The sequence below is a fragment of the Leopardus geoffroyi genome, chromosome B1, assembly GCF_018350155.1.
Source record: "Leopardus geoffroyi isolate Oge1 chromosome B1, O.geoffroyi_Oge1_pat1.0, whole genome shotgun sequence".
Classification (NCBI taxonomy): Eukaryota; Metazoa; Chordata; class Mammalia; order Carnivora; family Felidae; genus Leopardus; species Leopardus geoffroyi.
The window spans coordinates 148,780,063-148,797,158 of record NC_059327.1 but is presented as its reverse complement, the minus strand read 5'-3'; the positions used below and the strand labels follow the sequence as shown (position 1 = coordinate 148,797,158).

General features: G+C 34.7%; 1 protein-coding gene and 1 long non-coding RNA gene across 2 annotated transcripts; both read left to right on the top strand.

Annotated features, from left to right (window-relative positions):
* Positions 1-201: 201 nt before the first annotated feature.
* Positions 202-7,874, top strand: ODAM (odontogenic, ameloblast associated). Its single transcript, XM_045474940.1, has 10 exons — positions 202-252; positions 341-382; positions 915-962; positions 1,510-1,743; positions 3,055-3,102; positions 5,120-5,224; positions 6,031-6,078; positions 7,082-7,153; positions 7,583-7,729; positions 7,863-7,874. Exons 1-10 carry the CDS (start codon positions 202-204, stop codon positions 7,872-7,874), a joined length of 807 nt encoding a protein of 268 aa, XP_045330896.1.
* Positions 7,875-7,955: 81 nt separating this feature from the next.
* On the top strand, positions 7,956-9,799 carry LOC123583399. Its single transcript, XR_006704845.1, has 2 exons — positions 7,956-8,016; positions 9,465-9,799. It is a non-coding gene; the product is annotated as an uncharacterized LOC123583399 (long non-coding RNA).
* The last annotated feature ends 7,297 nt before the right edge of the window (positions 9,800-17,096 follow it).

The window sequence follows — 17,096 nt, the reverse complement described above, 5'->3', positions numbered from 1 at the left end:
AAAAGAATAATTTCTGTTATAGATATTTATAAGTATGCATTTTTTATTTTAAATCTTAATATATAAGTAAATACTATAGAATTTACCCAACCATTCCTCTGATGGAACAATACTAACAAATTATTGTTATCATGATTTTTACACAGAGGTTCTCTTTAAAGGTCAATTTTACAACTTATTTTCTAGCTATTTCATCTGAAAATGAAAACTATAATTCTTCTTGGGCTTCTGGGAGCCACAATGTCAGCCCCAGTAAGTGATCTTATGGTATAACTAAAACCATTGTGGGGAACCTTTAACAAATCCTTCGTTCACCATTTGTTTGTTGTTTATTTTTTAGCTTATCCCACAGCGCCTTATGTCTGCAAGCAACAGCAATGAGGTTAGTTGAAATACTTACAACAATCCCTCCATTTTGTTTGTTTGTTTCTATGGAAACCCAGTAGAGTAGAGATAAAAGCCTTCATTAATTTACACTGCATGCCTATCCATTAGCTCTTATATCCAAATACATTTCCAATACTGATGTTTATTGGGTGTACCAGGTTATTTCTAGAATATCATTTTGCTCCCCTGTTTGACAGTAAACTCTTTAAAGGCAGAGACAGTATCTCATATATATATTTTTATTCTAATAGCACCTAATACAGATGTGTATAGGTGTTTAAGAGCATAAAGTGAGTGGCTAACCCACTGGAATGGGCTGAAGTTTTGCAAGTTTATACACAGCAGGGGAGAGGTGGTTAAATCCTAATCTCTAATCACAGTAATTTAGCATAAACTTAGTGAGAAAACACCACTAGCAGGAAACGGATCAGTCAGCTCTGACTTGTTCTTTATTTGTAGTAAACATCGTTCTTAATAGTTTTAGCATGTGTAATAATCTGGTTTTCATATTATCTTTCCTTTTCTAGTTACTTCTGAATCTTAATACTGCTCAGCTTCAGCCACTACAGTTTCAGGTACCTCTATGATTATTCTAAGAAGATTTGCCTATGACTTATTTTTTTACAGTAGTTTGTATGAGGACAAAATGTTTTCTGATTTCATTTCTGGAATCTCAATTATTAAGGTTATATATTCATCCCATATATTCTAATGACCTTTGTTTGAAGACAAAAGTAAAAGCTGTAATCTGATTAAGATTTATTTACTGAGAATTTGACACATGCCAGACACAAATTCTCACAACTATGAGATAGTTAAATTAACTATTTACACAAAGTCATACTCAGTTGAAGAAGAAGAAGATTTACAACCAGTCTGGCAACTGCAGAAACCATACCCTTCATCCACCTCACTCTGCCCCATATTTTTTATGATCTCTGGGAATTTAGCATTGGTCATGCTATTTGCACGCTCATAATGTCCTAAAATGCTGTCCTTTTTTATAATGCTGCAGTAGAATTGCAGAAATCGTTTACATTTTGTCCTTTTCTTGCTCAGGACTGATTTAAAATTCTTTCTGAAATGAAAGAGAAATTCTTCCTTTCTTTCATGTCCTCCCAGGGCCCATTTAATTCATGGATTCCTCCTTTCTCTGGGATTCTACAACAGCAGCAGCAAGCTCAAATTCCAGGGCTCTCCCAATTCTCTTTATCAGCTTTTGACCGGTTGGCTGGACTGTTCCCAAATCAGACACCTTTCCCAGGATGGGTCAGTTTTGCCCAGGGAACTCAGGTGGGACAGCTGGACCCCTCACAGCCTCAAACATCACCACAGACCCAACAGGGCTCTAATCATGTAAGTAGAGCCTCTCCCATCTTATTCTTTGGAGAGGTAACTCACTTTGAATGTGAAAATGAATTATGAATCAGCTTTAAAATAAGACAGGAGCAGGGAGCCTGTGTGGCTCAGACAATTAAACGTCTGACTCTTGATTCCAGCTCAGGTCATGATCTCTCTCTCTCCCCTGCTCATTCTCTATCTCTTAAAAACAAAATCCAAACAAACAAACAAAAAACAAGACAGGAGTTCTTTAAAATAAGACAGGGGTTACTGAGAGAGAATTCTTTCTCATACTTTGCTCTACCATCACTGGAAGTACTTCCCTATCTTTTCTGATTTCTCACATGAAAAAAAGCTATTTAAATCAGCTACTATATCACAGTCACAAATCAAAAGTGATAAAACAAGTCTTAGAAAAGATAATTAGAGAAATTTCATCTTTAAAAAAGAAACAATTTTCATTAATGACATACACATAATAGATACATTTTTGTTGTCACAGAAGTCTTGTATATAAATTACACATGTAGTGGCTAGGTCTAAGAAAAACAGCTCCGGAATTTTATGTTAAAAAGTCGAGTACAGGGGTGCCTGGGTGACTCAGTTGGTTAAGCATCTGACTTTTTTTAATGTTTTATTCATTTTGAGAGACAGAGAGAGAGACATGTGAGCGGGATAGGGCAGAGAAAGAGAGAGACACAGAGTCCAGAGCAGACTGCAAGCTCTGAGTTTCAGTCAGCACAGAGCCTGATGCAGGCCTCGAACTCACCAAGCATGAGATTATGACCTGAGCCAAAGTTGGCCACCTAACTGACTTAGCTACCCAGGAGCCTCAAACATCTGAATCTTGATTCTGGCTCAGGTCATGATCTCATGGTTTGTGGGATTGAGTCCTGCATCTGGCTCTACACTACAGCACAGAGCCTGCTTGGGATTCTCTCTCAATCTCTCTCTCTATGCCCCTCCTCTGCTCATGTGTGTCCGCTCACAAGTGTGCATCCTCTCTCTCTCTCTCTCTCTCTCTCTCTCTCAAAATAAATAAGTAAACATCTAAAAAATATATCTTTAAGGGCACCTGGTTAGCTCAGTCAGTTAAGCATCCAACTTCTGCTCAGGTCATGATCTCCTGGTTTGTGAGTTCGCACCCATCAGGCTCTGTGCTGATAGCTCAGAGCCTGGAGCTTGCTTTGGATTCTGTGTCTCCCTCTCTCTCTCCCCCTCCCCCACTTGCACTCTGTCTCTCTCTTTCAAAAATAAACATTAAAAAATATTTTTAAAATATATTTTTAAAAGTCAAGTATCATTTTTTATACCTTTTTTCGGCAGGTTATGCCCTATGTGTTCTCCTTCAAAATGCCTCAAGAGCAAGCACAGGTAAATAAATGGAATACTGTCACTCCTACAGACAGATGGCTATATATACTCTCCACCTAATGCTTTCTTTTATATTTGGAGCTCTGACTCCTATAGCAGGGCTATGAAACTTATACAATTATCTCTGTCTAGTGCCACCATTGCTGGGCTTGCATCAGTTTGTTAATTTTAGGCTTACATAATAACTCCTGAAGGAAGAACAGCAAAGGAGATTCCCGAGTTTCCAGGGCATTAGTGTATTGGGAATAAAGGAGCTCACCAAGCCGTAAGTCACGTTCCCTCTGCATGACATTTGTACTGGAATTTGGGAACTAAAAAAATACTGTAGGCTGACTTTTTCCAACCCTGAATTTTGTTTTAGAGGTAGATGTGTTAAATTGATAAATTATGATATGATGAAGAGATAAAAAACGCTTACCATGTTATTTGGCAGTATGGCACTCTGCTCAAAATATTTCCAGGTTCTTGTGTGTATTTTCAATTTAACTTCATATTACAATCAAATGGTGATTTCTATTAAATAAGAGACCTTAAAAAATGAATGCCAACTAGTATAATCATTAGAGTAATATGAAAAGCCCTCTTAAGATTAGTTTAATTAATTTTATAATAAACTAGGTTCAAAGAAATAGGGACATAGATAAATTATTCACCAGCAGAAAACTGACCATTTCATCAAAAGTTACACCACTTGGCTCCCATGTAATCATAATTATGTAATTTTTTCCCACCCTCATCATAAAATAAAAGTTACTTCTAGACATTACCTCATTCTATACTTGGTAAGTGAAACTGCTTCATTTTAAGGATCAGGAAACTAAGTCTTAGTGAGATTAAATTCCCAATCCTAATGGAAGTAAATAGATGACTGGGAATATAATTCTTCATCCTTCTTTTAACCACTAAACCAGTGGCTCTCCACCCTCTGTAATTTTCAAAATTACAAATGCCCGGACCCTGCCCACACCTAATGAATCAAGACCTGATGAGTAGATCCCAAGTATGATTACCTTAAAATGCTAAATAGGTGATTTTAACTCGTAGCCAAAAGTAAGAACCACTGCATAAAATGTACTTCTCAAACTACACTTGTTGTTTTTAACTCTTATATCTATTATTGTCTCTTATTTAATTATGCAAGGAAACAAAACAGCATACTAAACTCTATGTACATACTAAGGTCCCCATTTTCTGTAAACACATATACATGTGTAGACACACACAGATATAAATGGAAGCCAATACATGATAATGTGTGGCATGTTAAAGTTGCAGTTAAAGCATTTCCTTGTCTATTTCTGGGTTGTCCAATATTCTAAAAATGCATAGGGATTGTCTCAAAATGGCAATTATTAAAGGCAAAACATTCTTGAGAATTCGTTCCTTATTATATCCTGCGGAATAATGATTCTCAAAAAATATGGAAAATGCTGCTAAACTATTCTCTTCTTAGATATTCGCAAAGTAATTTGTACATGATGTCTGTATATAAAATCTACAGTTTTTATGTAAGGTCCAAGGTGCCATTTTTGAAAATCTTGTTATTTTACTACTTCCTTAATGTGTTTGACCAAGCAGTCTTTTTTTTTTAATATGAAATTTATTGTCAAATTGGTTTCCATACAACACCCAGTGCTCATCCCCACAGGTGCCCTCCTCAATGCCCATCACCAACCCTCCCCTCCCTCCAACCTCCCATCAACTCTCAGTTTATTCTCAGTTTCTAAGAGTCTCTTATGGTTTGGGTCTCTCCCTCTCTAACTTTTTTTTTTCCTTTCCCTCCCCCATGGTCTTCTATTAAGTGCAATCTTAAAGGCCAGCATCATGTGTAATATGAGTTATTTCTAAAGTCTGAGAAGGACTACTTTATGCATATATGCATATATGTGCTTAAAGAAGGACTACTTTATGCATATATATATATAAGCTGTGAAACAATATTGACATTAGAAGACTTTTTTTAAAGACCTATGTGGATCTAATGGAAGCTCTTATGTACTTTTCTGTTTACAAATAGATGTTTCAGTACTATCCAGTCTACATGCTCCTACCTTGGGAACAACCTCAACAGACAGCCACACAGTCACCTCCACAAACAGGACAGCAGCAATTTGAGGAGCAGGTAACTACTATTTGATTGTAATCTGACTAGTTCCTCCTGAGAATAGAGAAGTTATAGTAAATTTTCAGAGAAGAGAATATCTGAGTATATTTACTGCAAAAGTCAACAGCCTAGACTGATGGTGACAAAAAGATATAGTGTGTTCTCCTAACATATCACTAAGATGGAAGTGCTTGAAGCTGAATTTTAAAAAGAACGAAGTCAGTGAGTGGACTTCAGTAAAATCAGAGGCCAGAGGTTGCATCATCTTGGAAAAAATCTTCTAATTTTTTAAAAGTTACCAGCATCCCTCTTGTCATATTTACATGTGGCTATTATTAAAAAATAAATAAATAAATATCCCCCATGACAGACGGCACCTAGGATCACTAGATACAATTAGATAACTTTATATTGAGCTTTGTGGCCCTACATTTTTGGAATTCTAATGTAATTCCAGGTGGCACATACATAACTAGATTTCTTTTAGTTAGAATGGGGGAAGTTTTTAGTAGCTTATCACCACTCTAAAACCAAATTAGAGAAAACTGAAAATTATGCTTTAAGAGACTGGTAGTAGTAATTCTGAGACGTGTTAATTTAGAGAGAAAGGGGAAATTTTAAGCTAGGAATAATACAGTATTAAAAAGATGCTTGGTAATTTATCAATAATTTTTATCAACTAGAAGATATGAAATTTTATTAAAAAAGTATTTAATATAATTATAATATAATACAATATTATATATAATTTTAAGTCATCATTTATTATAAAATTATGACAAAATCATACAATAAATCTAACACATTTTCCAAAAATCTGACAGATGCCATTCTATACCCAATTTGGATATATTCCAGTACAAGTAGAACCTGTAAGTAATGCATATTTTTCATTAAAAACAAAACTAACTTTTCAAATGACTTGCTTCATGACCTATTAAATCCATCAGTGCCCTTCATCCAAAACCCATCAGGAACACCACCATAGTTGAACAAAATTAGATTTATCTACTCATTGCAACAGTGGAGGACACACATGGGGAACTCTGGGTGTCTTTTTTTCTTAATAAATCATTTTTTAAGTTTATTTCTTTATTTTGAGAGAGAGAAAGAGAGCACATGAGCAGGATGGGGCAGAGAGGGAGGGGGAGAGAATCCCAAGCTCTGTGCTGTCAGTGCAGAGCCCTACATGGGGCTCCATGCCATAAACCATGAGATCATGACCTGAGCTGAGATCAAAAGTTGGACACTTAACCAACTGAATCACTCAGGCATCCCTGTGGGTGTCTTAATAGGAAGGCGACTCTTCTAGGCTTCTGTCAGGTGATTTTGGGGAGACTTCAGGAAGTAATGGTTCACTCTGAATTTGGTATTCTCAGGAAATGATTGATAATTCTACAACTGGTTAATTAAACAATTCTTACCTAGAAGATAAGAAAAACAGAGCAAGGCAAAGGCTATGATTCATAAAAAAAGAAGAGTTACTCAGATTATCCAGGATATGAGGATACCTGGTATTTTTGTGGCTAGCATGGTGACCTTGCTTTACACAAGATTACAGAGTGATCTTGTTTTTGTTGTACTTCATCATGTTCAGACATGACCTTGTCTGATGTTGGTATTCTGCAGGGTTGTTAATATTCAACAGAACACCAGGGCCCAGCAGAGAATGTCCAGCAAGCTCCTAACAACACAAGCAGAGTTGTATGTCCCATGTCACAAACTACTTTTCTCTTTCTCGAATCTAAATGATTATGTTTGTTTTTAAGAAACTGAAATTAAAGAAGTTGAGACGTGTGCTAACTGCCTTGAATGTAAAACCACTATTTTATAGATGAAAAATTTAGGCTTTTTAAAAACTTTCCAATTTTTCAGGTTATACCGGGAGTCCAGCAGCAACTAGCCTTAGATCCCTTCACAGACACAGCTTCTGAAACTGTTGTGATGGTAAGATTCCTCACCACACTGTGCTACCTACCAGAAATCAGCAACTGACAACCTACAGGTTCCCGCACTATTGTGCATTTTAACGAAAACTTTATTATTATTTTTCCATCAACAATTATTCCTCTTTCCACCCATAATCTTATGCCAGTCAAGATTCAATTTATGCAGATTACCAAATATTTACTACTCTATATAAGATACACTCCTAGGTACACTCATTTAAAATCAGGCATCAAGAGACATCCATGTTTGCTGGTATTTATTTATAGTCTTTCTATGATAGATTATAACCTAGGAAACCAATGAAGTCATTTACTTCTCAAGAAAATTCTTTGCCTTGCATCTCAATCATATTGCTTTATATTCTTCCCAATTTTGACCTCATACTTGAACCGGTAACCACTTAGTTTTCTTTCTAATTCTTCATAGCCAGCAGGAGCACAAAAAGAAATGATAAACTTTAAGCATGCCAACAGAGGACTTTTCATTCCTTCTACTTCACAAAAACCCAGCACTACAAATTATTTTGCTCCTGCTATAGACCCAACTATTACCCCCCAGGTGATGGAAAAGAAGGTAAACAAAGATCCATTTTATGTAAGAAATTGTTATCTAATAGAAAATATAAGTTAATGTTTATAGAATTTAGTCATGGAAATAATGAGAGAGGTAAAGATATAGTAAAATATGTGGTCTTTACCTTGAATAGGGAGGCCAATAATTGATTATTCATGATCAATTAATTAGAATACAATTTAATTTTTATTTAATAAGAACTTCTTGTGAATGTCCTTTTCTCACTAGGCCAATACTGATTACCAAAAGGAACCATAAGATGGTGTCCTAATCGTTCAGAGTTTTTGGTAAGTATTTGCCAAGAGGCATGCATTAAATTCCATGACATACCCTAAATTAAAAGAGAAACAAAAAACTGTCAGGGGAACTAATGAAGAGGTCTTATCAAAAGGGGAGAAGTTAGTGTTTAGACAGTCCTACAAAGCTAATAATTTGGGGGACTTTAGCCATGTTTTTTAAAGTAAAAATAATCATGTATGCCTATGCCATATGTTTGGTATTAATTCTGAAAACATAGGTAGTAAATGTGTAAAAGACATTCTACAAACACAATATAGAATCAGTTCTCCTAAATTATCACTTTGCTTTGCAAGGTAGAAGTAACTTTGCCAATACATCTGTGTTAGCTTGGAATGAAATAAAGTCTCCAAGGGTTAAAAAAAAATTGCACAATCACATGGAAATTAAAAATTCCATGACTTTTCTATCAAATATAACCTTAATTAATTACCTGTCCTAATGGGCTTGGTTGGCCAAGGCTCATGGGTGTTTGATAGAAGGGCAAGCTGGAATGGCACCAAGAAGTAAAGAGCAGACACTAAAAAACAAACAATCTGGCCTCAAGGGAAAAGTAAAAGGCAAAGGTTTTTTTGAAATCTCCTCCCTGCTAAGAGTCTTTTCTGATTCCTCCTTCTATGAAAATGAATACTCAGCATTCTTCAGTTGGAAAAAAATCTACAAAAATCCAACCAGAATTGAATAGTTTAGCACCTCTTTAGAAAAGTCACTTTTATAATGTGACATTTTGTACAATGCAACTCAATTCAAGTTATTTAATCAGAAATACTAAAGGATTTCAGTATAGTGTGACCTTTACTCTAGGTGACTACAGTGCCAGAGGTTAAGTTTTCTAACTTTTTGTTAAGCATTTTGGAAAATATCTAGAAAATATTACATAAAACAGTCTATTGGTATTAAAATATACTCCTTTTTTATATAATTTATTGTCAAATTGGTTTCCATACAACACCCAGTGCTCATCCCAACAGGTGCGCTCCTCAATGCCCATCACCCATTTTCCCCTCTCCCCACTCCCCATCAATCCTTAGTTTGTTCTCAGTATTTAAGAGTCTCTTATGGTTTGCCTCCATCCCTCTGTGTAACTTTTTTCCCCTTCCCCTCCCCCATGGTCTTCTGTTAAAGTTTCTCAAGATCCACATATGAGTAAAAACATATGGTATCTCTCTTCCTCTGACTGACTTATTTCACTTAGCATAATACTCTTCAGTTCCATCCACGTTGCTACAAACTGCCAGATTTCATTCTTTCTCATTGCCAAGTAGTATTCTGTTGTATATATAAACCACATCTTCTTTATCCATTCATCAGTTGATGGACATTTAGGCTCTTTCCATAATATGGCTATTGTTGAAAGTGCTGCTGTAAATATTGGGGTACAAGTGCCCCTATGCATCAGCACTCCCGTATTAAAATATACTCCTATCTTATTTTTCAGAGAAAAAGAAGTGGCGGTGCCTCGGATATCACTTTAGGCTATTTGCTTTCTCAATGCTAATACCAGTTCTTTGAAATATATGAAATACTCTTCTCTTGAATTTCTTTTTACTTACAAATAGCATTGCACTCTTTAAGTAAGTCATAGAGAATAATACAATCATTTAATAAGTCCCGTCTTTACAAAATTATATTTCTTTTCAAATATCCTATCATTGCATAATCTAGAAAGTCACAAAAATGAGAATGAAGCTAGTATCATTGAATCAACTAGATCATTGATTGCATTGATAAAGAATAGCTCTGGAAAATGAGAATAAAGATACACTGTCATTGCATTTGTGAGTGTGGTGATTGTGACTAATGACTTAAAGTGTGTACCTATCTTTGACATATCATCTCATTATTACCCCCAGGCCCATTCAGCTAGACTCCTTCTGATGCACTTCCGCTTAGAATCAAAATTATTTAGTGGCAGATATCATGAAGTGCATGCTTCCAGTAAGACACAGCTACATAGAGAGGTAGATGTCATCACCTAAAAGGGTAGGTCCCTAGGAAGACATATGGCGGCTTTGAGGAGGCAGCATCCTGTAAAAAATAGAGCACAGATTTTGGATTTCATCAGATCTGGCTCTCAATGTAGTTTTGAGCCTTTGGCAAGTCACTTAACCTGAAATTTGTTTTCTCAGGTGTAAAACATAGATAACAATACTTATCTTTCAGAACTTCTGAAGGAAGTACATGAAATAACATAATTAAGATAGCTGGCCATACAAAATATGTTGTAAAACTTTGGTTGGTGTGCATAACTCGTTCCAGAAACATCTTTATAATCCAAAGCACTTGTATATCAAAGCGAATTTCAAGAACCATTGGCTCAGTTGTGACCATGTGAGGTTAGCTGTCACGTGCTACTAGTATTGCAAGACATCGCTCGTTTATCAAGTCAAAATTTATTAGAAATGTTTTCTAGTCTTGCAGAATACTTGAAGAACAAGTTACTCAAAATCCAAGGTTTTACTGTACTCAGAAAATGTTAATTTTCCCCCTTTCACATGTGATTATGGGAGGACTTCTTATTTTCTCAGCTTTGGAGCTTCAGCTGAAATTCTGAGAAAACAGGAGAACTGACACTTAATATGCTTTACATATTTGTATGTAGGTGTGTGTTGATGTGTGTGAGTATATGCACACAGAAAGAAATTTGAATGTATAAATGAGTGAATGAATGAATGATTATTATGTGTTAGGTGGTTTCAAACAAATTTGATTAGTATCCTAGGCTTTAAACCTGATAAAAATTCCCAGAATCATACCTTTTGCAGAATTTAGTATCATTATGGCTCTGGAAACTGCTTCTTACCTATGGAAGAGCAACCCAATAATCACCTACTCTACTTTCCTGTTATATTTCATCCTTTTCCCCTAAATTAGTGAATTGAATGAATGTAATTCTAGGTAACTGACTGACCTCTTGATGTTGGACATGACCTAGAGATTCACACATCCAGATGTCTGATAAAAGCAATATTCAGCACTTAGGAACATTGTGTCCCCAAATTCCAAGAGTTCACAAGGTCACTGAAAAAATTACATGAGGTAATTCATGCTGTTTATTTAGAAAACATTATGGAACATAACACACATTCAACTTCTCATTAAGGAGGAGGAGAAAGGAGATGGTCAGAGACTAAAGAGGAGAGATAAGCACAACATAGCTACTGTGTTCAAGGGCACGGTGAGGAGAAGCAGAATTCAGGGAAAATGGCAAAACTCTAAGCATCAAACGAAAACCAAGTCAAGAATTTGCAAATCAACGGGACGCCTGGGTGGCGCAGTCGGTTAAGCGTCCGACTTCAGCCAGGTCACGATCTCGCGGTCCGTGAGTTCGAGCCCGAGCCCCGCGTCGGGCTCTGGGCTGATGGCTCAGAGCCTGGAGCCTGTTTCCGATTCTGTGTCTCCCTCTCTCTCTGCCCCTCCCCCGTTCATGCTCTGTCTCTCTCTGTCCCAAAAATAAATAAACGTTGAAAAAAAAATTGAAAAAAAAAGAATTTGCAAATCAGGGATTGCAGTAATAAATATTGTGAAAAATATGAGGATTACATAAATACAATATTAACAGATGGAAGCATACAATGGATAAGTATTGCATAAATAAAATCATACAATGTTAAACATTAAGTTACTCTGAGAATGTTTTTATAAAGACATTAACATTAAGCTAAGTATGCTGAAATTATTTATTTATTCTAGGAAATATTAACAGCACCTTATTACTCTGGATAGCTTTAACAGATCCAATTTAGTGACTTAGCTTAAAAAATAAATTCCCTAATCTGTGACTGTTCAGTATCCAATCTGTTTCAAGAAGATGTTAAGTCATGTTAAGGTATTCATGAACAACAACTATGTTTGAGAATCTGAATAATAGACTTGCTATCAATAAAATATTCTACATTTTCAAAGTACTGCATAAAAGAGCTTTAAACTATACCTTTTTGTTATCAAAGAAGAAGTTATAGTTAATGGAAATATCACCAGAATACAAGCAAAAAACTATACTTTGTTTGCTTGCTTGTTTGTTTGTTTGTTTGTTTAAACCCTACTATCCCAATCTCCCCATCCCAGGCCAGTGAAAAAAAAGTGAAGCAGAGAAAGCAGCTCAACCAATTCACTTTGTACTGATTTGAACAGAAAAATTCTACACAGAATAATTTGTCCAAAATCAGTTCTGCTTAGATTTTATAATTCACAATGGTCTTGTTTGTTTGTTTGTTTGTTTGTTTGTTTGTTTTCTTGCTTGCTTTAAATATTTGGGGGGGGAGGGGACATCACACTTCTATTAAATTAAGAGAAACATTTTTACAGTCTTGAGGTCTTTTTTTTTTTTTTAACACATATCATACCATGAATTCATAGGGAATGGTTTCCAATGTTCATCAAAACTTTCCCTACCAACTTTCTCCTTTTTCCACTGGTTGCTTCCTATCTAAATGTACTACAGCAGCATTAGTTCAAGACTGAAATAGAGAATTCATACGTGACCTCACTTTCAACGTTATACCCATAACCCATATCCAATCTATCATCATAGTCTAGTATCACTTTTAAATGCATAGATTTTAAGTATGTGGGTTTGATGAGTTTTATTCCCAGACACATATATTTATATGTACATACATAAATGTATGTACCTTGTAGCCACCACCCCTATCAAGACAAAGAACATTTCTATCACCCTTAGAAACTCCTTCCTGCTCTTTTCCAGTCAATCTAGTCTCCCACTCTCATGCTAGGCTACTACTTTAAAATTTGTTTTCTTTCTATCTATCTATCTAGCTAGCTAGCTATCATCTATATTTGCCTATTCTGGAACTGTATATAAATTGAATCATATACTAGATATTCTTTTGTATCTGAAACCTTTACTCAATATAATGCTTTTGTCATTCATCCATGTTATTGCTTCAGCTGCGTATTACATTGTCTGAATGTAGCAGGTTCTTTATTCATTCTCCTACTGAAGAACATTGGGTTGTTTCCAATTACTATTACAAATAAAGCTGCTATGAATGTTCTTACACAAATTCTATCATGAACATACATTTTCTTTCTCTTTGGTAAATACCAAGAAGGAGAGCAAAATCATAGGGTAAGTGTATAAGTAACTGATAAGTAGTTTCCAATGTGGCTATACCATTTTATACTCTGATCAGCAATGTATCAGAATTCCAGTTCCTCTACCTCTGGCCAACATTTACAATCATCATGTGTGTGTGTATGTGTGTGTGTGTGTGTGTGTGTGTGTGTGTGTGTGTGTGTGTTTTAAACAATTTCATGAGTTGCTCTCCCTTCAAAGGTTAACCTTCAAAAGTTTGACCTCGATCCCCTTCTTTTTCTCAAAAATTGCTGCATGGACATTGTGATTATTTTTTTGACTTTAGAAAGCATTTATAAATAACCACTGACTCCTACACCTATATCTCAGCCTAATCTATTAAATAGTTTAGTGTATAGCTACTCAAATATATGAAATAGTTCAAAATTGTCTTTTTAACATTACCTATTCTAACAAGCATAAAGCAGCATCTCATGGTTTTAATTTGTGTTTGCCTGATGACTAATACAGTTTTTCTATGCTTACTGGACATTTATGTATCTTCATTTCCAAAAACTATAGTCAAATCTTCTGTCATTTATGATTGAATTGTAAGAGTTTTTAATAAATTATGGGTCAAATAAATGTATTTTGAATACTTTTCCCATTGTATATCTTGTTCATTTCTTAATGGAGTTTCTTAAAAATACATTTTTTTTATTTTGATGTAGGTCAATTTGTCATTTTTTGGAAGATTAGTACCTCTTGTGTCCTATTAAAAAACTCTTCACCTACTCCAAAGTAATGAATATATGTTCCTATGTTTTCTTAAAGATTTTTTTTAATGATTTAGCTTTTACATTCTTTAGTTCCATAGCTATTAATTTTTATGTACAGTCTGAAGATAGGGTAAGAAAAATTTTTTTCCACACAGATACCTAGTTTATGTTACACTAGCATCATTTGTTTAAAAGACTATCATTTTCTAATTGAGTTGCCTTGGAATCTTTACTGAAAATCAATTGACTTTATCTGCATCTATCTTTGGATTATAATCTATTCCATTTAAGTGTTTTTCTGCTTTTGCATCAATACCACATGGTCTTGGTTACTATAACTTTATATCTTTTGCATTTCTGTATAAATTTTAGAATCAGTTTGCCAATTTCTACTCTCCTCAAGTTTTAATGGGATGGTACTTAACTTCTAGATCAATTAGTAAAGACTTGATATCTTAACAATATTGAGTGTTTCAATTCATGAACATGATATATATTTACTTAGGTCTTTTTTAGTTTGTATCTTTTTTTAAGTTTATTTATTTATTTTGAGAGAGAGAGTGAGAGAGAACATGAGAGGGGAAGAAAGGGAGGGAGAGAGAAAGAATCCCAAACGGACTCTGCACTGTCAGCACAGAGCCCAATGCAGGGCTTGAACTCATGAACCGTGAGATCATGACCGGAGCAGAAATCAAGAGTCAGATGCTTACCTGACTGAACTACCTAGGACCCCTTTTTAAGTTTATCTCTTAAGTATATTGTGGCTTTCAATATAGAGGTCTTGCAAAATTTGTTAAATTTTTTTCTAAGTATTTTATGTTTTTAAATTTCACTTTCCATTTTTAGTATATAGAAATGCAGTTGATTTTTATACATTGTACTTGTATGATAAGATCTCACTAAATACATTCATTAGTTTCCATAGGTACTTGGGGATTCCATATCATTTCTACCTAAAAAATAATATTTTCTGGAAATAAAAATAATTTCACTTGTTTCTATTCAATTTATATGTTTGTAATTCATTTTCTTACCCTGTTAAACTGACTAGGGTATCCACTGTAATGGTGATTAGAAGGAATAAAAATGGGCATGTTTCCACTGTCCCTTTTTTAGGAAGAAAGCATTTATTATTTCACAACTAAGTATGATGTCATCTGTGCACTTCCCGCAAATTACCTTTATCAGATTGTGAAAATCCCGTTTATTTCTAGATTGGTGAGAATTTTTTTTTTAATGAATCATTAGCTGACTTCTGTCACATGACTTCTCTGTGTTCACTGAAATAATAATATGAATTTTCCCTTTGATTTGGTTATGTAGTGAATTACATTGTTTCATTTTTTAATGTTGAACCAACTTCCAAGCTTAAAAAAATAAATGCCAATTTGTTGTAATGCATTATCTTTTTAAAATATTGCTGATATCAACACAAAATGCATAAACCTTTAGAATCCTAAAGTAAGAGAGCTTTATCTGAGCCTAAGTTAGGACAGCTACCCAGGAAACATGCTGTTCATAGGGAAGAAAGTGCTCAGAGAACTAACAGTTTTTACAGGGCTATATACTTTCTTACATCTTGTAGAAGTTCAAAAGATTATAGATTAACATATAGGTAAGAATAATAAGTATTTAACTTCAAGAAATGCAAGGAGCAGGAACATGGATCAATATCTTAAAGACAAGATGGTTTTCCTTTAGGCTGCTTATTTACGAAACAGGTGTACAATGTATGTTGGTGGGACATAAATCAGGCTTTTGGTTTAAACAAAGTTTATATACAGCCATGCTGCTTTAGAAAGAAATCTAAAATGTTTTCCCTTTTTTCTCAGGCCTTTACGAGGGCTTTTTCCACTCATCACTGGGTTTGATTCATTAATATTATATGAATGATTTTAACATCTGCGTTCATGAATGCTATTAGTCGGCGATTTTCTTCTCTTATAATATCCTTGGCAGTTTTTATATTGGGGTTTTTCTGGTTTTATAACATGAGTTGAGAAATGCTCTGATCTTCCTAAGTCTGTGTGCTACTAATATTATTTCTTCTTTAAATGTTTGATAGCACTCACCAGTAAAGTCACTTGGGCCCAGAGCTTTCTTGGAGGGAATATTTTAATTATACTTTATTAAATATAGGTTGTCTCAATTTTTGTTTCTTCTTACATTGGTTTTAGATGTTATGTCAATGAGTGGGTATAGTTGTGTTCCAATTAAACTTTATTTACAAAAATAAGCATGGTCTACATTTGACTCTCAGGCTAAAATTTGCCAACCTCTAGCTTAGATCACTGATACTACACATTTCTTTTATTCTTATATAAACATTTTATTTTATTTTACTTTAATATGAAATTTATTGTCACATTTGTTTCCATACAACGCCCAGTGCTCATCCCAACAGGTGCCCTCCTCAATACCCATCACCCACCCTCCTCTCCCTCCCACCCCCCATCAACCCTCAGTTTGTTCTCAGTTTTTAAGAGTCTCTTATGCTTTGGCTCTCTCCCTCCCTAACCTCTTTTTTTTTTCTTCCCCTCCCTCATAGACTTCTGTTAAGTTTCTCAGGACCCACATAAGAGTGAAAACATATGGTGTCTGTCTTTCTCTGTATGACTTATTTCACTTAACATAACACTCTCCAGTTCCATCCACATTGCTACAAAGGGCCATATTTCATTCTTTCTCATTGCCACGTAGTATTCCATTGTTTATATAAATATCCATTCATCAGTTGATGGACATTTAGGCTCTTTCCATAATTTGGCTATTGTGGAGAGTGCTGCTACAAACATTGGGGTACAAGTGCCCCTATGTATCAGCACTCTGGTATCCCTTGGGTAAATTCCTAGCAGTGCTATTGCTGGGTCATAGGATAGGTCTATTTTTAATCTTTTGAGGAACCTCCACACTATTCTTATATAAACATTTTAAAGATATAAAATTCTAATCATTGCTTTCTTTTTTAACTCATGCATTATTGAGAAATGAATTGATATATATCGAAATGGTTGAGTATTTCAACATATGTTATTATTATTAACTTTAAATTAAGCACATTGAAATCAGAAAATATATTCTTTTTCATGGATAATATTTTTATTATATTGTCAGCTGATTCAAATCCATTGTTGAAAACAAAAAAGGGAGAAAAAGACAAAACAAAAAAGGAATAATTAGTAAATAGGCATGGGAAAGTATTTCACATCTTATTTGATAATGAATATGATGTGTATTTATAACTCAGTAGGCA

What these genes read in the sequence shown, in the direction of transcription:
- ODAM (XM_045474940.1), top strand. Translation starts at nt 202, where the DNA reads ATGAAAACTATAATTCTTCTTGGGCTTCTGGGAGCCACAATGTCAGCC. An exon ending in TTCAGCCACTACAGTTTCAG is followed by an intron (nt 963 to 1,509) that starts GTACCTCTATGA and finishes ATGTCCTCCCAG; the next exon opens with GGCCCATTTAATTCATGGAT. An exon ending in TGCCTCAAGAGCAAGCACAG is followed by an intron (nt 3,103 to 5,119) that starts GTAAATAAATGG and finishes GTTTACAAATAG; the next exon opens with ATGTTTCAGTACTATCCAGT.